This window comes from Pongo abelii, chromosome X, assembly GCF_028885655.2.
Source record: "Pongo abelii isolate AG06213 chromosome X, NHGRI_mPonAbe1-v2.0_pri, whole genome shotgun sequence".
In the NCBI taxonomy this organism is placed as follows: domain Eukaryota; kingdom Metazoa; phylum Chordata; class Mammalia; order Primates; family Hominidae; genus Pongo; species Pongo abelii.
The window spans coordinates 144,817,755-144,842,634 of NC_072008.2; the positions used below are offsets into that span (position 1 = coordinate 144,817,755).

The following is a 24,880-nucleotide window of genomic DNA, read 5'->3' on the forward strand; positions in this document are numbered from 1 at the left end:
AGCTTGATTTAGCTATTCCACAATGTCTACATATTTCAAAATATCTTGTTCATAATATGTACAATTTTTTATGTCAATTATAAATTAAATTCAGAAAAGGAAAAAGAGAAAAAAATACATTAAACAAATGGGCATACCCCACTGGTCCTCAACTTTTCTTTTGGTTACTAGGCTTCTGTGCCTTAAGCCAGACATGAAAAACACTGCTTTCAAGGACTCAGTAGAGAGTGGACAGGTTCAGATTAAGCAAAAATTTAGCCTTGGTGTAGTAGTGTGTAAAGAATTTTAATGCCTAACTTCAATCACATATGGTTATGTAAGAGAGGATTAATAAAAAATGCATTTAATAAACTTCTTAGAAGTCTAAATATGATCTATAGCATACTGTACAAGGCAAATACTAAAATTTAAAACATTTTAAAACACTGATTTCTATCATACTTTAAAATGAAACACTTTAAGAGTCTAAGTATTGGATAATTCTTGGTACAGTAAATGGTAAAATTTATTATTATTCTGCTATGAATAAACATAATAGCTTATAGTTATGGAACACTTATAACATTAGATACTACTCTAAGTTCTTTGCATGCATTATCCCATTTAGTCCCTATGAGAATCTTATAAGTACTCTTATCCATATTATACAGATGAACTTGAGGCATACACAGGTAAATAACCTGTTCAAGACCATCCAGTTAGCAAAAAGTGAAGTTGGGCCTTGAATCTAGGTAGTCTGGCTCCAAAAAATGTGCTGTAAAACACAGTGCTATGCTTATTTGAATTGCACAGTGTCTGCCTCTACTCTAAACCCCTATTCTAACCTCAGGCTAGTGATCTCTTTGGTCTTCCTCTGCTTTGCCTGCATTTTCTGTCTCTTCTCTACCATAGCTCACTATTTCTTATATCCCTATCTTCCATAGCCTATTCTTGTCCCTCACCCTTTCTACTTTGCTATTAATCTGCTATTAATGATGGGAAAACTATAAGCAAAATTTGTTGAAATAATATGTTGGGCCCTTAGAGAGGACCCAAGGAGCTTTCTGGTAAGTGTTAAGTGTACACACATTTTTTTTTCTTTTGTTTTTTGAGACGGAGTCTCACTCTGTCGCCCAGGCTGTAGTCCAGTGGCGCGATCTCAGCTCACTGTAAGCTCCGCCTCCCAGGTTCACGCCATTCTCTGGACCTCGTGATCTGCCCGCCTCGGCCTCCCAAAGTGCTGGGATTACAGGCATGAGCCACCGTGCCCGGCCGCGTACACACATTTTTAACACCTATGTTTCTGCCCAGGCAACATTTTAGCATAATTTGGGGATCTTGGATGTCCTGAGTTAGCATGTAAGTTACTTCCACATAAGTAAAGTGTCACTATATGTACATGCACTATGGAAAAATTAAAATCAGGAGAGCAAATGTTTTTGAGTGTTACAAAATGTAAGTTTTTTAAATAAATGTCTTAATGTGGAACAACTGTTTCACTTTCAAAAGTATTATTAAGGACTGCTTTAAATTACTATTTCTAAATGTTCAACATCACTAATCATTAGGGAAATGCAAATTAAAACCACAATGAGATACCACCTTACTGCTGCAAGAATGGCTATAATTAAAATGTCAAAAAACAACAGCTGTTGGCATGGATGTGGTGAAAGGGAACACTTTTACACTGCTGGCGAGAATGTAAATTAGTACAAACACTATGGAAAACAGTATGGAGAATCCTTAAAGAACTAAAAGTAGCATTGGATCCAGCAATCTCACTCCTGGGTAGCTACTGAAAGGAAAATAAGTCATCATATGAAAAACACAACTGCACAGGTATGTTTATAGCAGCACAATGAACAATTGCAAAAATATGGAACCAACTTAAGTGCCCATCAATCAATGAGTGGATAAAAAATGTGTTATATATACACCATGGAACACTACTCAGCCATAAAAAGGAATGATATGATGTCTTCTGCAGCAACTTGGATGGACCTGGAGGCCATTATTCGAAGTGAGGTAACTCAGGAACGGAAAGCCAAATATTGTATGTTCTCACTTAAGTGGGAGCTAAGCTATGAAGACATAAAGCATAAGCATGATATAATGGACTTTGGGAACTTGGTTGGGGGGAAGGTTGGGAGTGGTGTGAGGGATAAAACACTACATACTGGGTACAGTGTATACTGCTTGGGTGATGAGTGCACCAAAATTTCAGAAGTCACCACTAAATAGCTTGTCTATGTAACCAAAAACCACCTGTAACCAAAAACCCCCACAACTATTGAAACTACAAAAACCTCCACAACTATGTAACCAAAAACCCCCACAACTATTGAAATTTAATAAATAAATATTTAGTAGCATAATCCACAGTTCCCACAATATCAAGTTTACCTTTCAGTGGTTTATTGAAATTTAATAAATAAGTATATTTAGTAGCATAATCCATAGTTCCCACAATATCAAATGTACCTTTCAGTGGTTTGGGCAGAAAATGAGCTGCAGGCTTGTTCTTCTTCACGTGGTTGCCTTTCATGATCTCTCCTTCTTTGTTCAGACCCAGATACCACCCTCGGCCTGACTGCTGCTGACGGTATATCATTGATGAATATGTCACGTAATAATTTTCAAACACTGATTCTTTGAATTTGCACTCAGGTGTGAAAAGTTCCTGCAACAAAAGTAAATAAACAAAAGTTCAGTGGTTATAGCTATGAATTTCCTGTAGAATCATGTGGTATTGCCTTTTAGGAGATTAAGACACACTTTGTAAAAGCTTGTGTGACTGGTGCTCTATTTTAATAGTATAAACTATCATCATTGGAAACCATCAGACTATATATAACATTTCACATGATGCTTTAGAAAAAGTCATAAGTGAAAGTGCTATTGATCAATGATTAGCTCTCTTTGTAATAGGTAATGGGAACATTAGAACAAGCCACATAAGTGAAATCTATTGGACAACTACAAGAGCCAAGGATTGAAAAGACAAGCATAAAACTGACACATGGAGCTTTGTTCCCTTCAGGGTTCAATATGAGAAAATAAACATTCGGTCCTTGTACTTAATTTTCATGGATTCTTGAGTTATTATACACTACGGTTGTCAATTGCCTCAGGCTGAAATCTGTGTTACAATGCTTTCTGCCTATATTTCTAAAAGAATGCTACAAAGAAAGCCTACCTTTTACTTTTAGGTAAACCAAATTGATTTTTTTTGGATCATTGGACCTTGACTTGAGACAGAAAGAAAAATTCCCCCCTCACCCCATCCTTGCCTTACAGTAACATTTACATGCGCAAATCAATACAAAAGCAAGGAATTTACAGCAATTTTACTAGCAGACATGATAGAGCAGCCCAGTGGACTGTGAACTCAGGAATATGGTTTTCTTGTCATGCATTTGGCCATTTTTACTTTAGACTGGATTTTTCAAATGAAGGGCTCCTGCCCTCAATAGACCATTTCAAGGAAACAAACAAAAAAACCACCACCAACAAAAAACCTTTTGTGTGTTTGAGTGTACACGTGTCTATGTGTACAATAAACAGCCATTAAAAATGATAATTTCTAAGCTAAATGAAATGAATAGTAGATTTGAATCTATAAGTAATCCATAGAGTAGCAAAGGGCCTACTTGGAGTGGAAGATTATTAGGAAAATGCTAACTGAGCTACATGTCATAGAGGCACCAATTAAACTATCAGATTTTTGCTAATTTGCTGAGATGTTATCAGGAAAAACACTTGGTACTATCACCAAAAACATGTATACAAACAAATATTGCAAGCTTTCTGGGGCACTAGTCTTTTAAAAACAATGTCTCCATGGTTCTACCTTCCTTTATTTTCATATTGGATACCATTTTAAGCAATACACACTAGCTGAGCAGCAACATCTGAAGCCCTCTCAGTCACTTCAGCAAAGAGGGATATATTCCTCAGGCAAGGCAGCTTTTCTCTGAAATTTAAGCACTCAAACAATTTCCTTTCCTTTTTTCTGGGATTCTACAAACAGTGTTTCACACAGTAATCTGCCTAATCTCCCCCCACCTTCCCAATCTGGCTCCCAAAATGCACGAACTGAAGTATCTTTTGGGGTTATTTCAGCCTAGGGGCACACTCGATAGATCTTCAGAGGATTCACACAAATTCAACCTACTCAAGAAGCAATGTACTTCTAAGGCAACTGTCACATGTTAGGAACCAAAATGTTCTATTTATGGGCTGTGAAAACTCCTCTTTGTAGGATTTCTCAACATAGAGAAAGCCAAGAAAGTACCAAGAAATTTGACTAGAAGTCTCCACATTTCCTTTAGTGATGAGGACAAGTACATAGAACGTTGCTGAAATTCTTCGGGAATTAAATCACTGTACAGAAAAAAATCATCATTGGAGAATGGATTTTCCTTTCATAAAGAATCAAACCATTTGAAAATAAATCTGGTGAAAAATGCATATGATCAAGACAAATGATACCAATTAGCCACATCAACAATGTATGGCTGACTCCAGAATGGTGAGATGGGATCATTGCATATTCTAAGTCAGGTCCCAAAAATGGGCTGCATTTAATGTCTTGTGTGATAGCAGCATTCATTCATTCATTTAATACACATTTTCTAAGGATCCATTATGTAGTTCGTTGGTGCTAAATATTCACAGGTAAGTAATATGTGGCCTCAGACAGCTTATCATATATTTGTAGGCATCAAGCATGTACACAAATGTCATAGATACAATGTGTGCTACCATAAGGAAAGAAAGGGAGGCTTACAGGAGGTGCTGTATGAAAACAGAAAAAGCCAGACTTAATTCTGACTGAGGGACTAAGGAGGGATTCACAGAGAGGGTATCATTTTCGCCGAGCTTTTCAATACAGAAAACAGGGAAGAATAATATTTGAAGCACAGAGCCACACTTCCTCTACTTTTCCTGTGTTCCCTGTCTTAGTAATTGGAATCCACCATCCTGGCAGTTGCTCACTTAACACTTCAGAGGGCCTTTCATTTCACTCCTGTGCCCTCTAGTCCGTGATCCATGACCTTCACCTTCCATTCCCAATGCCACTGCTCTACTTTCGCCTTATTACCTCTTCACTGGACTGCTGTCATAACATCCTAACTGGTTTCTTCTCTTCAGATGGCAGGTTTGCTTTCCTAAAGCAAAGTTCCCTTCCTTGGGAAATTTTGATGATTTCACCTTGCCTATAGTAAAAACAACAAACAACTTGATGTAACATTTAAAAATTCTCCACAATTCAGTCACTACCATGCCTTCCAGCGTCATCTTCCAGTGTCATTCACCACAGAACCATGTGTGCCTTTGCGCTTTACTGATGCCATTCATTTCCTTTGCTTAGAATGTCATTCCTTTGTTTCTCTACCTACTGGCTTTCCTCTAATCCTCCAAGGCGTAGCTCAAATATGACTGTTTCCAGAATCACATATAATCTCTCCCAATCAGAACTGATTACACCTGTTATCTGTGCTCCCATAAACTCTATCTACATCTCTAGCATGGCCCTGTGACTCACACAACTGTATGATTAGCTCCAGATGGTAGGGAGCTTGTCTTATTTTTTCCCCAATCTACCTTCCCCCAACAAAAATGACACATTAGCACATGGCAGACCACTTGATTATTGTTTATGTAATTTGAATTTCAGAGATTCAGATTTAAATATTGGAAATTCTAGGACTCAGAATTATCAACTAGTAAAAAGTCTGCAGGGAATTTCCTTAATACCATATCATGAAATCAGCTGTATGTAAAATGAGGCTGTCACTGCATGGACAGATTCTGCAAGTGTAATTTAGTATGTGTTAAGAATAACATGGCACCTACAACATCAGGAGAAAATCTTGGCAATTGTTACAACTATTGAAAAATGGCAAGGAAGGACTCAATGAACTGAATGCTCTGTCACATCCTGGCAATTTCTTAGTCATCGCCACTAAATTTGGACTCAAAAACTCAGTAGAGAGGGAGAAAAATGAGGCCAAAAAAAGAATGTTGAAGCAACCAAAGGAGTGTTCTGTTCTCTGTGTATGACACTGTCATTTTATCCAGTGTTGAGTAGGCAGAAGAGGCTTGATTTTTATCAAATGTGGAAAAATGTGAGCATCCCACCCAACACAGGCAGGTCTACCAAAAGGATACAGTTTCACCCCTATGTCTCTGCAGTGATTCATATGAATAATAGAAATTGGATTTGTCCCAACCCACGAAATCCCTGTTCAGAGGAGACTAAGTAGATGTATGCCAAGGAACCAATCTACTTTGACTGATCTGGAGATGCTCACTAGTGCACTGGAAGAAGGTACCATAGCGCTCTTGACACATGAGAGGCACTAAATAAAGGCAGCAATCACTGTGTTCTGGATTTAACAGGCACTAGATAAATGTCTGCTATTGTCATTAATGCATGAATGAGTTAAAAAGATGTCATGCATTCCCTGCATAGTCACTGAGAAATTACTTGACATGAGTACAAAATAAAAGATGCTTTAAGTCTTATAACCTTTTATGTGTTGATTTCTCTGAAAAGAAATATATGTTTTGCATATGTTTTTTCAGAAAAATAACAACTTTTTAGTTAATGAAATAATCAGTCTGTCTCTAATATCTTTCCTCTGTATAATCATGTCTATTTCTCTTGCAGTTCAATGTTTGTTTCTTCTCAGTGAATACTGAACCTTTTATTTAAGAAATTCATGGTGGCTCATGCCTGTAATCCCAGCACTTTGGGAGGGTGAGGCAGGTGGATCATGAGGTCAGGAGATCAAGAGCATCCTGGCTAATACGGTGAAACCCTGTCTCTACCAAAAATACAAAAAAAATTAGCCGGGCATGGTGGTGGGCACCTGTAGTCCCAGCTACTCAGGAGGCTGAGGCAGGAGAATCACTTGAACCCAGGAGGCAGAGGTTGCAGTGAGCCGAGATTGCACCACTGCACTCCAGCCTGGGTGACAGAGCAAGACTCCATCTCAATTAAAAAAAAAAAAATTCATATCAGTTAGTATCATTAGAGTATAATGATAATATTTTGGATGAGGAATGAGGAATCTACAGTCAGAGAACAGGTGGATCCAGGAGCAAAATCTAATACTCCTTTTTACCAACGTACTCACATGATTAAGGAGGAAATAATTCTTTGGAGGTTGAAATATCACTGACAAGAATAAAACATTTGAACCCTAAACATCACATCCATATAACATATTGGGGAATTGTTACGGCCACACATGTTAATGATCAGCTGCCCTTCTCAGGGCATATTAAGACCTCCACACAGACTTTGAGAGGCAAGTGAAGAATACATTAGTGCAACCAGTTACGTTGAATATATGCAAATAACTGCAAGACCCAAGGGTGTGCCAGAAAACATTTTTTCCCTCGAACAAAGGCTTGGGAGCAATATAAATTGTTATTCTCTGTTACAGTCAGAAGAAGCAATAGTGGCCTGGCTTGCCCCTGGCACTGAGGGCAAAGTATGGACAGAGTGTAGTATCTCTTTGGCCTCCCGGAGCTGGAGCCAGGTTAATAGAAGAGTGGGCTGTGATGATGGCTTCCCTGAATTGAGCCAAGTAAGGACCATGTCAGTCAGCAGATGGTGTGTAGCTATATCTTCAGTAGCCATACCAAAATGATGAGAGCTAAAATATCTGTATAACATTTATGTTGTTTCAGCGTCTTAAACACATCTCCAATACCAAAAGATACACACCAAGACTAAATGCCTTCCTGATGAAAATAAGTAATTTGGCAAACACAGGCCTTAATAACAGGTTTTTCATAATTTTTTTTCACCCTGCTCTTGTATTTTCAGCTATAGTGCAACTGATAGGGTGGCACTGTTTCATGTGAGTCCGTATCTCAGCAGGATGGGAGGCTTTGAGGATTGCCATGCAGACTGTAAATGTTTCCCTTTAACACATTTCTCTCAAAAACATATTTTTTTTACATGGGCTGCACTGATTCCCTTGGATCTAGAGAGAACAACAGAGTGTACTGAAGTTGTCCATACATAAAATGGGAACACTAAGTCCTCAGCCTGGCGAACAAAGCCTGTGATGGCAGTGTTGCCAAGTGCACACATCCTGGTATAGATTAATGTGTCTCAATATATTCTATTTAATTCACATGTAACATTTTTTAAAGCAAGAACCATAGAACACAGAAAGAAAAACAGTTGATAGATATTATGAGTAGGCATTTAAAGAATGTTTCATAATGAACCTAGAAACACAGTTTCCTCTTTTCAGTAGGTTTTATAAACCTATTTTAACTAATCTACCTTTTCCTTCTACATTCCCACCTCTCTCTTCTTCTCCTCTCTTCCAGTCACATTTTCAGTAGCCTGACCATCCAATTAATTGAACAATTACTGCCAATAGCAAGGGTCACTCTTCTAATTCTGAGCCATGTTCTGATGATAATTAATTTTCCAGATTAAAAGTTAGGTTATTTAAGCAGGTTTGACTTGTGTGCACCAATTATTCCCCAGCCTAACGAAATTAATATGCAGATTAAAATTAGACTTTCAACTCTGTTAAAAAACTTGAAACAATAAACATACGTGTGCATGTGTCTTTATAGGAGCATGATTTATAGTCCTTTGGGTATATACCCAGTAATGGGATGGCTGGGTCAAATGGAATTTCTAGTTCTAGATCCTTGAGGAATCGCCACACTGACTTCCACAAGGGTTGAACTAGTTTACAGTCCCACCAACAGTGTAAAAGTGTTCCTATTTCTCCACATCCTCTCCAGCACCTGTTGTTTCCTGACTTTTGAATGATTGCCATTCTAACTGGTGTGAGATGGTATCTCATTGTGGTTTTGATTTGCATTTCTCTGATGGCCAGTGATGGTGAGCATTTTTTCATGTGTTTTTTGGCTGCATAATTCACAATAGCAAAGACTTGGAACCAACCCAAATGTCCAACAATGATAGACTGGATTAAGAAAATGTGGCACATATACACCATGGAATACTATGCAGCCATAAAAAATGATGAGTTCATGTCCTTTGTAGGGACATGGATGAAATTGGAAATCATCATTCTCAGTAAACTATCGCAAGAACAAAAAACCAAACACCGCATATTCTCACTCATAGGTGGGAATTGAACAATGAGAACACATGGACACAGGAAGGGGAACATCACACTTCGGGGACTGTTGTGGGGTGGGGGGAGGGGGGAGGGATAGCATTGGGAGATATACCTAATGCTAGATGACGAGTTGGTGGGTGCAGCACACCAGCATGGCACATGTATACATATGTAACTTACCTGCACGTTGCGCACATGTACCATAGAGCCTAAAGTATAATAATAATAATAATAATAAAAAGAAAAAAAAAAAAACTTGAAACAATAGAATCTTAAAACATAAATCATGCCCATAGGGGTGACAATGTAACTACCTATATTCTCTATACAGGCTTCCCCTCCACCAGTGATTTCAAAATCCAGGACTAATTATTATATTTAGGGCTTTGATGTTCTCTTCCAGGGTATATTTGATGTGAACGAACTTCATTATTACTGAGATCAAAGCATGGGAAGGGAGAGATTGAGGAAGAGGGAATCAATACTCACCCAGTGCACTGTAGCTAAGCAAAATTATTAATTCACGATAAACAGAATATGGATTGCTCACTCAAATATCTGCTGGACTATTAGATACTTGAGGGCAGCTCCTAACATAAGGTCTGGCATACAGTAAATTATCAATACATACCTAGTGAAACAAATAAATTAAAAATAGAATATATGAAGAAACTTTGGAAGCTCCCTTGTGTAAATCCAAAAAAGGGTTAAATGTGGCACTACATTTTCCAATGAATAGAGGACTATTTTAAAGTAGATACAGGCAAGTCAGAAACTTGCCTATGAGGGCAGAAAAAGTAGGCGATCAAAGGAGGAAAGTGGCCTAGAGGTAAATTCAATTTCTAAACTGGAAAGGATGAGAGAAAGGGGAAGGAGGGGAGGTATGGAGAAAAGGGGGAGAGAGTGAGGGAGGGAAGCAGGGAGGGAGGGAGGGAGAAAAGGAGGAAGAGAATAGAGAATAATAAAAGCAAAACAATACTTAAGCAAAAATAAAGAAATTCCTAATAATCCTGACATAGGCAAGAACCTTATACTCCTGGTCTTTTTGTCGGTAAATAGTTAAGTGTTTCAATTAAATTCTACTAGACTGATTTTTGTAAAATGGTGAAAAAAATCTACCAGTTCTGCTGATCTTACTGGTTGTCGTATGAGGATGCAACGAGATGATCTAGGGTGAAAGAAGCTCTGAATATTGTAAAGCTCCATAAACATGAAATGTGGGATTGCTTCTGATAATATAGGCCCAGAAATCAAGGCCAAATAAATAAATCCACTTTTCAAGATTCTTTTTCACTATGGAATCAATTTACAAAAAAAAGGCCTGGCTATATGTTTTATTAACATGGAAGATTATAAATTCTGTCAAAAATTAGGACTGTACATGAATTACACTTTGTGTTCAGCATTCTCCTCCAAGCTTGGTTCTCAGAGAACTGTTTTGCCTCCTTTCATTTTTCATTTCTGTCTGCAATAGGCTGAAATGGCTGCAGTAATCCAAGCCATAGCACTAAAGAGATGCAGTGCTTAAATAAAAGGGCTTCATGAAATACCATGCCACAAAATGACTTAAAAATACACAGGTTAATTAGCAACCATTTCTAAAGAAATGCAAATTGGAATTAAGAGTATGCACATTGGGACTATTTTGCCTCATATGGTTACACTGAATTCTTTACCAAGACTTTCTATATTCCTAGATATTTCATAGATATTTTAATTTACCTTATGTTGACCCCACAAAATATGTCAGCACAGTGTTGCTTTTTCTCCTTAGTTCTTCACAAACAAAAATAAGAAAAATATTCAGGAACCTGTCAACCAATGGCCTGTTGAAAACAGAACTAGGACTCAGATATGAACATATTTCAGCCCTGGAGTTCATTTAGTCCTCTATACTGAATTGTTCTGGATTTTCATATATTTCTGTAAAGCAATGTCATACAATGGATTATCCAGGCTCTCCATTCTTCCAAAACAATGTTTTATAAAACACACTGAAATAAGCTAGAAGTTAAAGAATGAGAACAAACAAATACAATACATCCCTTCCAGAGGCTAAGATGGGTTATTTTTGTCGTGATATAAAAATTACATGATCCAAACACCTCACTCTCCTGCAAGCCTGGTCAGCAAATACATTTTGACATGGAAGTAGCTTGTTGAGACTCGTGACAAAGAAGAGAGATAGGCCATATGTCTTCAAGACTGTGTGACTGGCCCAAGACTGTGTTAGTCTGACCTTAACCTTGCAGAAGAATACAGATTGTTTAGGCAATCCAATTAGGTGGCAGAGGGTGTAATTCATTTTACATAAAATATGTTCTAGAGAGACTGTGTGAACTGCTGTATATTTTAAAACTATTAAAATATTAGGGCATCTCACTGTTTAACAGAAGTCTGTGGAATTTTTTTTTCAAGTGAAGAACACTTCTCTAAGGTGAATAACCCCCTGAAAACCCCCCTATTAACCTGCTTATTATGTGTATTAATTCAGTATATTGGTTTTTTTAATGGCAGGGTTGATCTATGTGTTTTGAAAGGTGAATCAAATATCAGATACGATTTCTAAAAATAAACCTTCTAGTCTTTCAGCCATTCTCTGTAATTAATTTGTGCCTACTGGATACATAGTCTCTGCTACTATGAAGCTTTCTAATTTGTGGCAGTCCTCTTCCCTGTACTGACTTCAGAGTGGGATCTAAATCCAGCTGCAAGAATATGAGTTCTGAAGTACATGTTATCAGGAGAACAAGTCTTTTTAAATAGCTGTTGCAAGCACTTGACTAAAAATTCAAAGCTTAGGAGCTCTGAAAAATTTTCACAGAGATCCAACCAACTGTCATGCACAAGACAAAGGTCCTTTCTCCTCCTAGATGAATTGAAAAGCTCTGGCAAGGCCTATTAAAAATAAAATGATACCAAGGTGGGTGCATATTATATTCTTGTACCTCAGGATTTTTTTTTTCTTTTCTTTTCTTTTTTGAGATGGAGTCTCGTTCTGTTGCCCAGGCTGGAGTACAATGGCATGATCTTGGCTCGCTGCAACCTCCATCTCCCGGGTTCAAGGGATTCTCCTGCCTCAGCCTTCCAAGTAGCTGGGATTACAGGCAAGGGCCACCACACCTGGCTAATTTTTGTATTTTTTTTAGTAGAGATGGGGTTTTACCATGTTGGCCAGGCTGGTCCCGAACTCCTGACCTCAGGTGATCCGCCTGCCTTGGCCTCCCAAAGTGCTGGGATTACAGGTGTGAGCCACCGCACCTGGCCAGGAATTTTTGAGAATCATACTTTTGACACACATTGGATAGCAGCTCTGTTACATTTGGCAGGGTTTGTCTCTGAAGAAAAGTGTCACAGTAATTAGGAGTCTGCTTCTTCAAAAACTTTGAAAGGAGACTTTCTTGAACAAGTAGGAAAGTAGTGCTAGACAACAGCAACTGCTCAAATGGAAGTCACCAATGCATTCTTTCTGCTGCAAAACATAAAAGCTGGTGTCACAGGGCAAGCTGCAAAGGCCTCATCTATAAACCAAGGATTTGAATGGATGAGAATGGTGCTGCAGAGGACTATTAAACTGCTGCATCACATTACATCTGCAAATGACTGCTGAGGATAACAAGTGCTAAAGAGGAATCTTTTTTATGAAGAGTCCATTTCTACTCATCATTCCCTTGAAAGGAGCTACATGAGAGGATGCTAGTGGCAGTCATTTGTCACGAATCTGAATGGAGGGAGCCAATTTATTCATTTGAGACCCAAATAGAAGAATTAATTCTAATCTAGGATTTAATGAAAGCCTACTGTGTCCCAGGCACTGTGATAGCCCCCTTTGAAATATATAACAATCTGCTTTACTCTTGAAGGCACCTCTCAGTAATTACTTCCCTCTGGCCTGAGAGGAGAGTTCCTCCCACCTCACAGGTGAGAAAATCACAGCAATGGTGCCCTTAACAAGTCATTTTTAAAATAAACACAATTGCAAGTGCACCTTTTCACCCACAGTAGTCACCCAGAGTAGTCACTGGGTAGACAATAGCTGTAATAACTCCCTTCTAAATGTGCAACTTCAACGTTTGCTGAAGGCTCAGCCCTCCCTCCTATTTGTGTGCCCTGGCCCTTTTGAAGAGCTCAGCTCAAAGTTGCCTCTTCCACTTCCCAGTTTTCTGACTGTAGGCAATTCGTGTGTTTTCTGATCCTGCATCTGCAAGATGGGGACAGCATCATGTGCTTCATAGGGAAGATCACAGAAGGCATGGGGAAGCAGTTAGCCTAAGTGGAAATGCTCAACAACTACCAGATCTCTTCCCTTCCTTTAACTTTCCATTTGTGTGATATATAAGAAAATGTAGTATTCTCCCCACCCTGCAACTTGAAATTGGTATAAAAACTGGTGGTTGTCAATAAAAACAGAGAAGAAAAGCACCTTTCCATTTCTGTGAGGGGCTAATGCTACACATTAATTGTATGTGTGAGAAATGCTTACAGTAGTGATTCCTTTTCAAGGATGACAATGCATGAGCCTTTGATTTAGGGCTTAAAATATTCTAAGAATCTAATACTAGAATTACTATAATGTGTATCAGTGAGACCACATGATAATAAAGGGATTTGTGAAATAATTCCATATTAATAGGCCAGATGACATTTACACATCTCACTTTAATTACTATGCTACAAAACTACAATGTTATTATCTCACTTCTTTTGTTCCAAACCACTGTTTTACTAGTTCTACTTTCATAATGTAGGTTACTAATAACAATAATGAAAAATATAACAGTACTTTATGTTTAAGCAGTGCCTACATTTAAAGTTTTCTACAACTGCTTGAATAGTTATGGCATTCAAGTGACAGGTAAGGGACAGTTTAACAAAAGTAATGATAACAAAAGTAATGATTATAATGGGTTTTGGTAGACTTTTAAAAAATTCTCTAAAGAGCTTGTTTTAGAGTCAAAGAAATGAAACCAGAGATGCTAATACACTGGAACCTGGCATTAACACTTTCTGCTGGAGAACTAATCCAGTGCAGGGAAGCAGCTCCTTCTAGAGGAAGCTGGAATCTGTTTACGGTAGCTGGTACTGGCATGTGATATTTCTGGGGCTGCAAGACACTGAAGATCCAGGAGCTCCAACTGATCCTGAGTTCCAGAGGGTAGGAAGAGGTCTGACACAGAGCAGAAGCCAAGCCAGGCAGCCTATCCCCTAGGCCACTTCTTTTTCCATTACAATGGGCAGCAGCACTCCATTTATCTTATATAAATCTGTCCACTTAACATTCTCCTAGATCATGGCATGAAAAGTTCACTCTTCTATTGCAAAAATATTCACAACTGAGTTTGGGCACATGTTGGGTTTTTTATTTCCAGTGAACTCTACTCTAGAGGTATTCAGGAAATGACTCTAGAGCACCTTTACTGAAATTAGGCTTCTGCCTTTTCAGGTACAGATGCAGGTAACACATATAAGGAGATACATAAATTATTTAGTCAGATTCGTGTGTGTGTATGTGTGCACTCACATGCATACATACATGAGAGAGACAGAGGGAAACACAGAAATACAAAGCGGAGAAAGACAACAGAGAGTGAAAACACAGAAAGTTAAAAAAAATGGGCCATTTGCTTTCCCCAATTCTATAAACCTGTGGACTTTGAGAAATATCCACCAACCTCACCCGTGAATGTTTAATGGGGAAGGCTGGAAAGTAAGTTGCCTCCCCTTTGCTGGAGAAGACATCTCTTTACTGTCCAAACTCCCAGCTGTGCTCAGAGTTCAGGGTGAAATCCGATAGGCTGCCCAAGGTAAGTAAAGTTCTTCTGTAAAGTTAGTATCTATAGAGAAGCCAAATAGAGGAGTAAACATATTTCTTCCTGGAGATTTTCCTATGCTCAATGCACATCCATCTCTGGGAAAAAAACAAACAAACAAACAAAAAAGGAAACCCAGGACTCTTGAGAAGTTCAAGATTGGTGCAAACAAATCCTGTGAAAGCTCATTAAAACAAGACACTTTGAAATATGAATGTCACCATCATAAAGTGAATCACATCTTCACAAGGGATATATAATGCTTAGATGTGTAGCTATGTTGCAGTGAACAAGACAACGGTTTCCTATTTATGACTAAACTGCCATCGCCTGTGATGCTGTTTGTGATTATCATCTTATATTATGGCTCTGCAGAAACCACTGCGGTGAAGCCTGAATCCTAAAAATGCAATGCTTTACAGGAGTGTTTGGCCACGTATCTAGCTACAATTCATAAATGAGCCCCTAGTAGCTTAAACTAAATTTGGCTCGCCTTGTATTTCCTGAAATACCGCAACATTTTATATTAATATTTTAAAAGGATTTTGATGACACTAAATTTTGAAATTGGCAAATTACAGTTCTTTATCAAAATATGCAATTTAAATTTTCAAATATTTGTTACCTAAGTATCACTGTAGCTGAAAACACAACACAGTAATATAAACTATGAGAATATATAAAAATGATGAATACTTCATAAGCTTTGTACAACCATTACCTATCTGAAATAATGTTCAGTTCTATTTTCAACAATGTAGACTGTTAAAGTATTTGCATGAGAATGCAAAATACACAAATTATCCCTGCATGGAGCACTTAAAACTTAAGGTAATTATATAGCATAGAAGTGGTTTCAGATAACTCAAACAAAATAACAAATAATTCTACAGTCACCCTTTAAAATGATTATTATTCTGTGTTACCAGTGATCTTGATCATTTAAAAATCCCTCCTTACAATTACATTCACATGATCAATTTTTACTTTGTTCTTTTACCATCAACCTCTTACAGCTGGCTCTGAAAATTTGCATGCTATAAAAACTGAACTAGTCAGCTAGTAGAGATGAATCCTACAGTTATATTCATGCTGTGAACAGAACCGTAACACTCCCTTAATATATCTTATCATTGCACTTTTATACTAAGCGTGCATCCAAATCAAGTCCTATTTTTTACATTCCTCCTGCTCAAAATCTTTTAATGGCTCTCTGCTGCCTACAGGATAAAATCTAAACTCCCTGGCCGGGCGTTCAAGGCCCTCCACAATCTGGCACCTGCTCTCCTACAACTCTAGCATAAGATTCCTCAACTCAAGCCAGATTGGAGAAGTAAGTCCAGGATGAAAAGTAGGAGATATTTTTTTCTTATGAATGGAAAAATATCGCCTACAAACCAATTACTGTGCTTCAAGGGTAACATATTCTGTGTGGGTAGAGAGAGAATCATTAGGTCACAAGGAGTATGTAACTAATTCCTCCTAAATCTCTTTCTTATGTTCTGCAGTATTATTTTTTTAAATCCTGAAAAATGACTTGCAGTTCTCGAACATCCCAGTTGTCTTATGTCATGCTTCCTCACACTGTGATTTAGCAGGCAGTGCACTTGTGCGAGGCTGCCACTATGCACGCAATTCTTTGGGGCCACTTGATAATAATAGGCACCTCTCCTTTTCACAGCACACAGAGAAAAAGAATCAAACGTCAGCATGTCAGAAACCTCCAGGCTCAGCTTTGACAGGAATGCAAATGCACTTTACCATTGATTATTTCTGAAGACTTTTCACAGCATCAAGGAAGAGGATAATGAAGTTGTATCTGAACAGAAGGAAGCTAAATTATTTATCTCATACTAATTTTTACCAGATGGCTGGTGAAGAAAAATCTATATTGGCAAATATGTTGTATATATTACCTTAAAGATAATCAAGGGGGCTAAAACTTTAAATGTCCACAATATATTTGCATTTAGTCTTAGCGCTCACATTGATTTCATGCACAGGTTCTTCTGAGTGCATGTGATTGGTATACAAATAAATTGTTATCACCAAGTCATTATAAGTTGCATCATCTATTCATGAATCACATCAGCAATTGGATTGCTTCTAATTTTTAAACTCTCAGATAAAATACATTTGGTATGTCATTACATGATGACAGCTACTATATCCCTCAACATCAGGAGGATACAAACAACACTCCTTCCCCAAGAGAAAGTGAATATTGCCCTTCAGTGACAACACAGTTCTCAGAATCAAACTCCCTCAACTAAGCTTCAGGCAGAACTGGTTAAATGCTGACTTCCAACTAAAATAAACACAGTCAGTTGATGGAAAGGTGATAACTGTAAGGGAGACAGGGTGTACCAGATATACATTCTTTTCCTCTCCTGCCCAAGTTATATCTCTGGGGGTAGGGTTGCATGCACTCCACATCTGATTCTTCCCTCCCCGGCCCTGTCATGGATCCATTTGCTCTGCTTTGAAGCTCACTACTGCGGAAAGGAGACATAGACTTGTTCTTTGATTGACTCTCAAATGCCAGTTGTTCAGGAAAGAAGACATTCAAATAAAACGTTTTCAGATGAGCCTAGCTATTCTATTCTGTTCTCTAGGTAAAGCAGGTATAAGTTCTGGTTCCAGAAAGAAAGTGGTTTATGTAAAAAGAATCACAATGCATGATTTCCCTAGACAGTCAGAACTCCTCTGAACATCTTCATATAATGTTTGTTGTTTAGCAGAATGTGTGGTATCACCTCTGGCTGACTTATGAAGACCATTTTTTCTATATGCCATTTAATGAAGAGTTTACTTATTCAATTCAACAAAGAATTCTTAAGTGCCTATCACGTGCACTAGTTTTCCTAAACTAGATTCTGACAACCATGGTGCTTAGCACTTTTGGAATAGCATGTGCCTTCTCTAGACAGTTGTCCAAAGAGCACTTCCCAGGTCTCAGCCTGAACTCGTGAAGTATCCTAAAGTGTATTCTTACAGCAAGAAGACAACAGATCAAAACTGAGTTCTATAGTCTACACTGGCCAAGCAAGATATAACACTACTTTGCATGAATCTCTTCCTACTAGAATAACCTGCTTGAGCATTTATTCCATTCCAAAAGGATTCATTTGGTAAATTCATGTTATAGTTAAGTATTCTATTATCATCAGAAGCAGCAGCAGCTAATTGCTTACCAATCTCTAAAAAAAAAAAATGTGATTATCCTAGATCAAGGAATAGATTAAAATTGAAATAGCTTATGTTGAAACCTAAAACCAGATCTTTCAGAATCACACTTCAGAATGACCCAAGTTGCCACCACGACAGTACCTACAAGAACATACAAGTTGTACATGCTATGACTAGCCAAATATGAGTCAATTAATCATAGTGAACTATAAACAATACACTACATTCTATGCCAATATAAGATATTAAGATTCAATTTTTTCTTTCTCTTTTTAGTTTACACATAATAATTGTACATATTAATAGGATACACAGTGATGTTTCGATACACGTATACAAGGTGTAATGATCATATCAGGATAATTAGCATATCCATCACCTTAAACATTCATCATTTCTTTGTGTTGTGACCATTCAAAAATCCTCTCTTCTAGCTTTTTGAAACTATATAATAAATTATAGTTAACCATATTCACCCTTTACTGCTGCACAACACCAGAATTCATTCCTCTTATCTAGCTGTAATTTTGTATAAGGCGGCTCCATTTTTAAATCACCTTTCTGCACAGTAAGATTGCTTCAATCATCAGAAGCAACATGCTACGAAACACACTTTGGTGTCACTGAAGTTATACTCTGTGCAATTCAGATCTACGGAAGGAATGTTTACAGAAGCTGGATATTTGCTGGAAACCGTAGGGAGGAGGAAGGAACAGGGGAACCATAAGTCAAGTGACCAGAATAAAAGATAGTATGAAGACTCTGAGTAAATACTAACAGAGTTTCAAATCTCATAGCTTTGGGGTAAGCTCCGCAGACTATACTTAGTTGCCAGGGACTTCACTAATTTTCTAGCATTTGAAGGAAATAGGAGTAGACAAATTTAGCAGGTATGAAGCCATTAGAATAAGGATGTTTAACTCTGTGCAAGCACATCAAATTATGTGTACAGCTCCAACAAAAAAGCAAAGAGATGGGTGTGTAAACAGCAGTGACAGGAAGACAGACATACACATAAGCAGTGAAAATAATTTCAGACTACACATTTGTTTTCTTAGCAATATTAACTCTCCATTCTTTTAAGTATTCTCAATATTTAGCCACAGTTGCTCACTATATTCTGAATACATAATAATAGATTCGATTTTTCCTGAGCCTGAGTCACAGCCTGGTAGTAAATTAGGTGCTTAGGAAGGTACTTTATTTCCTTGAGGCCACTGAGCCGTCATTTAGGGCGTAATATGCTTGCCTTGGTTTATGAAGATGCTCCTGACTCACTTCAGTGGGAGTTGTTTTTGCTGCACTGCTGATAGCTGAGTTAAATGAGTGTACTCATTATTTTCTTTGTACAGTGTAGATGGGATGGGCTGAGCTAATTATACTTTCTTGCCAATTCCATTCTGACCTACAGAGCAAATGTCCACAATGTTTTGTTAAAATCTGAGGTTCATTCTTTTTCTGTGGAACAAAGCAAAGCCAGTGAGGCCACATGGGGTGGAGGGAAAATGTGGACTCCTTGATAGCATTCCCTAATTCACTGTCAGTTGGCCACTAGTACCATGTAAACTATACATGTAGTATAACATTAATTTACAATATAAAGCAGATCATGTCATTCTTCTACTCTACACCTCCCAATAGCTTTTCATTTCACTCAGAGTCAGAGACAAAGTCCCTGACTTGGCCTATGAGATCATCTGTGATCTGACCACTACTACATCTTTGCTCTTATGTATCATTTGTCCTCTTTTTTCACTTTATATGTCACACTGGCTTCCAAGCTTGTCCCTTTAATATGCTAAGCATATCCCCACCTCTGACTCTTTGAACTGGCTTACACCTCTGCCTTGAATAATTTTCCTCCAGATATCCGCCTGAACCTTCCCCTCTCATCCTTCAAATACCACCTCAACAGAGAGACTTTCCCTGATCATCCTATATGAAAGAGAAACCCTTATCTCTCCGCACTCTCTATCCCTCTAACCCTTCTTGTTTATTCTCCAAAGAAAACTATATCTTTATTTGTTTAAAGTCTGTCTACCCGCTCTATAATATGAGCTCCCTGTGGACAAGGATTATGTTTTGCTCATTGCTGTACTCCAGTGTTTGGAACAGTACATGGTACTCTATTCCTGACATAAAAATTTACTAAATTAAGGGATAGATGAATCCTGGTAGCCTGGTACAGTGAAGGGACAAATTATTCCAAATTCTTAAGGTCTTTGCATAATTATTAAACAATTAGACCTGTCATAAAATATTTAGGACCCTACTGAGGTACAGTTCTCAGGACTTTAATTTTCACTGCTGTTATGAACTGCATTAAAATTATAAATCAGCATCTCTACCCAAAGAAACAAAATAAACCTTTATGAATACTCTTTTGAGCTAAACATGAAAGGGTATTCACAAAAAAGGTAGGCCAAGATGAAAGGAAACAGCTAAAGAGAATACCTTTGAAAAGTGTGCCAACATGTAATTAATCATTAAAAGCAGCAAATCCTGATGGCTAGTAAATTTTAAGGACTTATCCTAGTAATATATGAAAGTGAAATCTTCTCAACATATCAGAAATGCCAACTCCTTGTATTGGACCAAACAAATGAAGAATACATCTTTCCAAAGAAAATTCTGTAATTTTGATGATTTAATTAAAATACATTGCAGATTACAGATTGAACATTAAAACATCAAAAGCAGGTTAGCCAGGGACCTAGTATTTATCTCTGATGTTTCATGGGGGCTTAACACCTGATATCACTCATGCTTAAATTGCTCTTTGTAGAATGTGGCATCTCAGGCTGAGCACATATAGTACAGATGGGTTCGTGGTTCATTCTTTTTGCCGTGGACCACAATTTCTCTTCAATTTACCAGAACAAAGATAATAATTTTTTTAGAAAGAGAGACATTAACCAAATACATGCCACAACTTGCTAATTAAGTACAATGGGATACAAAAATCTATCACTTCAGTGCCACGTTTCCAATGTTGTTTAGAGAAGGAAATGATTTGAAAGGAAGCATAGTGAAGGAGAAAGAAAAAAAGAATGATTAAGTTAATTATTAGTAATTAATTATTAAAATTAAATAAGAAGTTAATAAATTTTTAATTAAAAATTAATTAAAAATGGAATAAAAGTGATTAAATTATAAATTACACTTTACGCAAGTGTTTTATCAACAGCAATAAACACAAAATATATCTTTATTCTACTCACTGGCAAGCAGGTACATCAGGATTCCATCATAGTGTGCCTTGCTAATAACTGAACTCAGAAGTAATGTATCTAATCAAATACCTGGGATGGCTTAGCCAGGAGCAAAGGTTCAGGGCCCTGACCTAAGAGCAGTGAAGAGGTTTAGCTGAATTCCCTGCAAGATAGTCTCTTTTGTATATAAACTAACAGACTAGATACTGGACTCTCTTAAGTAAGGCAACAAGCACAATAGGCCCTTTAGTCGCTCCTTTCATGAAAACTGGTTTTTAAGACATGCCCACTGCAATCAACTGTCTTGGCTTGCTGATTTTGGCACACTGGGAAAAGGAAAAATGTTTAAGGGGTGATTACATGCCTTCAAAAAAATCTGAACTAATGGCAAATAGCGTCCCAGATTGGTGTGCTGTACACTCTTGTTCTTCACTTTACATTCTGTATTAAGGAAGCTTTGTATTTGCATACTGGTTGAGTTTTTAAGTCAGTAAGTTGCAGAACAATAATTAGAACCCAGTCGGGTCTGTCTAACTTAGTAACTTTGGGCAAGTAATGTTACCTCCATGCCTCAGTTTCCTCATCTTTAAAATGGGGAAAATATAGTACATTCTCCATGAAGTTGTTAGGAGGATAAAATAAGTTAAGATTTGTAAAGGGCCACCCAGCCTATAATAAAGAATACAATTTCCTAAAGCAGAAGTTTATAAATTGAGGAATGAATGGCAGTATTTTAGAATGTTTGCATTCATATAAAACAATTACTTCGTGCCTGAATAAAATAGCATAGTAATGGCTGCCCCTATGTATAAACCAAAACAGGACTAACAATCAATTAGTGTCTATAGTCAGCATCAAATCTGCTTCAAGGTGAGTGATTTAGGCTTTTGGTTTTCAAAATGGGGTGATGGGCTGGGCATGGTGGCTCATGCCAGTAATCCCAACACTTTGGGAGGCTGAGGTGGGCAGATCACTTGAGGTCAGGAGTTCAAGACCAGCCTGGCTAACATAGTAAAACCCTGTCTCTACTAAAAATACAGAAATCATCTGGGCGTGGTGGCACTCACCTGTAATCCCAGCTACTTGGGAGGCTGAGGCAGGAGAATCACTTGAACCTGGGAGGTGGAGGTTGCAATGAGCTGGGATTGCACCACTGCACTCCAGCCTGGGTGACAGAGTGAAACTCTGTCATACATACATACATATATACATGAATACATACATACATATATACATGAATACATACATACATACATACATATATACATAAATAGCGGGGTGATGGCAGGTAATGAAATTCTGTGACCTCATTTTTTTTGGTAAACTTTGTTTTTCTTTCTGTACTTCATCAGTCATCCTTAGAGCATAGGTTAGAATCCTCCAACTTGAAGAATTTAAACCCTATTTCTAAATATCTGGCTAAGAAATCCCCAGGAGATTTCTCTGCAAGTGCTTTTCCACTCCTCTGCTCTTCCATAGCTTTTGAGGAGTGAGGCTGCTCCTCCTATTGCCAGGAAATGAATTCCAAGAGCTTAAATTTTGATAGCGACCACCTAAAAATGCATTTCATTCTAGTGTACCTTCTTCTTGTCTACATAGTAGTTCCTAGGTTTTTCTTGTTGTTTTGTTAATACCCTTATCTAAAATATTGTCAAACTGTTGCTCTGAAACAGTAATCTGTGCCTGGTAGTCTTCATTTGGGAGTGGCCGTATCATAGAAAGAAGGAAACCCGGAGTATCCACTGGCTTTTAATTCAATGTCTGTTCAATATCTGTTTCTCCCATTTAACGATAAGCTCAGATAAGGCAGAGGAAGTTTTTGGCAAGTATCAGACAATCAGTGGAGTATTATTGAGTTAATACATGTTTGGATGGATGAAGGGATAGAAATATATAATGTAGGAAGCTATCATGACGATGGTAGAAGGAGTAAATATAAAAGGGTCAAAAATACATTTATTCAGAATCTTGCTAATTGGTTAAAGAAAAACAAGAGAAGTTTAGATTGTGTATATAATTTGGTGAGACTATTGATAACAGGTAGACAAAGTAAAAAGCGAGAGAGGGTTAAGATGTGCTAAGGAGGGGCTACCAGGGTTGATGAATGTGGGTGACAGTTACTTGAGAGGTGAAGTGCCTTTTCAAAGCTGCTACTCTAAGCAGATTTTAGCCAATCAGTAATGATACTGAATAATGATGGTAATTATTATGCAATCAAATAATTTTAATTAATATCAAAGTGTTATTATGTTACATCCATCCTGAGATTAGTATTTGGAGCATAATTGCTAATATTAATGCTTTGCATCTATTCATAGAAAATATGTTCATTATGCTAACCCTATAGTTTCAGAGGGTAACTGGAGAATGCATACCTTCTTTGGGGACTACTCTTACTCTGCAGGAATAATTCAGAACCTGTGATACTAGGATACTTTTCATTCATTCATTAATTCAATAAACACTTACTGAACACCTACTACATGCATGAAAAGTGTAGACACTATGCTAAAGCCCTAGGGATACTACAGTGAACAAGTCACAGCTATTTCCTGCTTTTTCAGAATTTATAGTCTGGTTAGAGAAACAGGAAGGATAAATGTTGCAAGTATTGTTTGGCAAGATGAGTACCAAAGTAGGAGTAATCATAGTGCACTATAGGAACTTTGAGAACACATGGCGCTCTAGTCAGAGAAGGAGCTGCTGTTTAGTAAGAGCATCCTAGACTGAGGTATAACAGTCATTTTAGCCTGAGGGCCACTAGAGAGGCTCAGTCATAATAATGGATATTTGATAATAGAAATAGCTGACATTTATTCAACATGTATAGCATGTCAGTAATGTGTACAGGACTTTACATACATTATCATAGGGAATACGATGGCATAGCGTATGTAAATCTCGTAGGTGTTAGGGGGGAATAGCAGAGTTGCCTTGGGAAATTTTCTAAGGCTTTCTCTAGGCTGCAGTGGCTCCTCAAAGCTGATAGCAATAGCAAATAAGAACAATTCTGTCACAGTATCTCTTGGTTGGCAAGGAGTTCAACTGAGCTTATTGGAGAAGAAGACCATAGCACCTTGGGGGGTTCATGATAACCAGTGAATGATAAGACTTGCTATAATATTTCACATTGCCAATCACTAGAAGCATATGGGTTTAACACTAACAAATCTTCTGGCAGACGCCAGTAGGTTATTAGCTTAATGCTGGTGGGTTAAAGTGTCAGAAAAGTAGGGGGCACAACCTCCTTTTCAATCTTCTAGGTAGGTACTACTAAAGTGTGAAACAAATGGCAGGCAGACTCCTCCTCAAAAAATAGACACAATGTCCAAAAAACAGAAAAGGCTGAAAGATACTAATTTGAGGACATTGTGAGGCATCTTAACCAGGGAAATGCTACACATAGAAAGGAAGAAAATACCAGCTATGGACATCATTAAGGCCTAACTTTTCAATCAGACTGATAGCACTGAATGAAATAATCTGTTATATTTAATAACCCTTGCTAAAGCTTTTCAGAAATCATGATGGCATTTCATAGATCACCCCTGTGCACCCT

The 24,880-nt window shown here is 37.7% G+C and overlaps 1 protein-coding gene and 1 long non-coding RNA gene across 5 annotated transcripts in view; one reads left to right on the forward strand and one right to left on the reverse strand.

Annotated features, from left to right (window-relative positions):
- The window catches only part of LOC129053081 (uncharacterized), a 139,224-nt gene that overhangs the window by 62,648 nt on the left and 51,696 nt on the right, over positions 1-24,880 (forward strand). The window lies entirely within an intron of this gene.
- Positions 1-24,880, reverse strand: part of FGF13 (fibroblast growth factor 13) — a 592,158-nt gene that overhangs the window by 1,532 nt on the left and 565,746 nt on the right. For all 4 annotated transcript variants that reach the window (XM_009235319.3, XM_054544113.1, XM_054544114.2 and 1 more), the window contains one exon: positions 2,461-2,659. In XM_009235319.3, the coding sequence (XP_009233594.2) occupies positions 2,461-2,659 (199 nt within the window). The remainder of the gene's footprint in view (positions 1-2,460; positions 2,660-24,880) is intronic.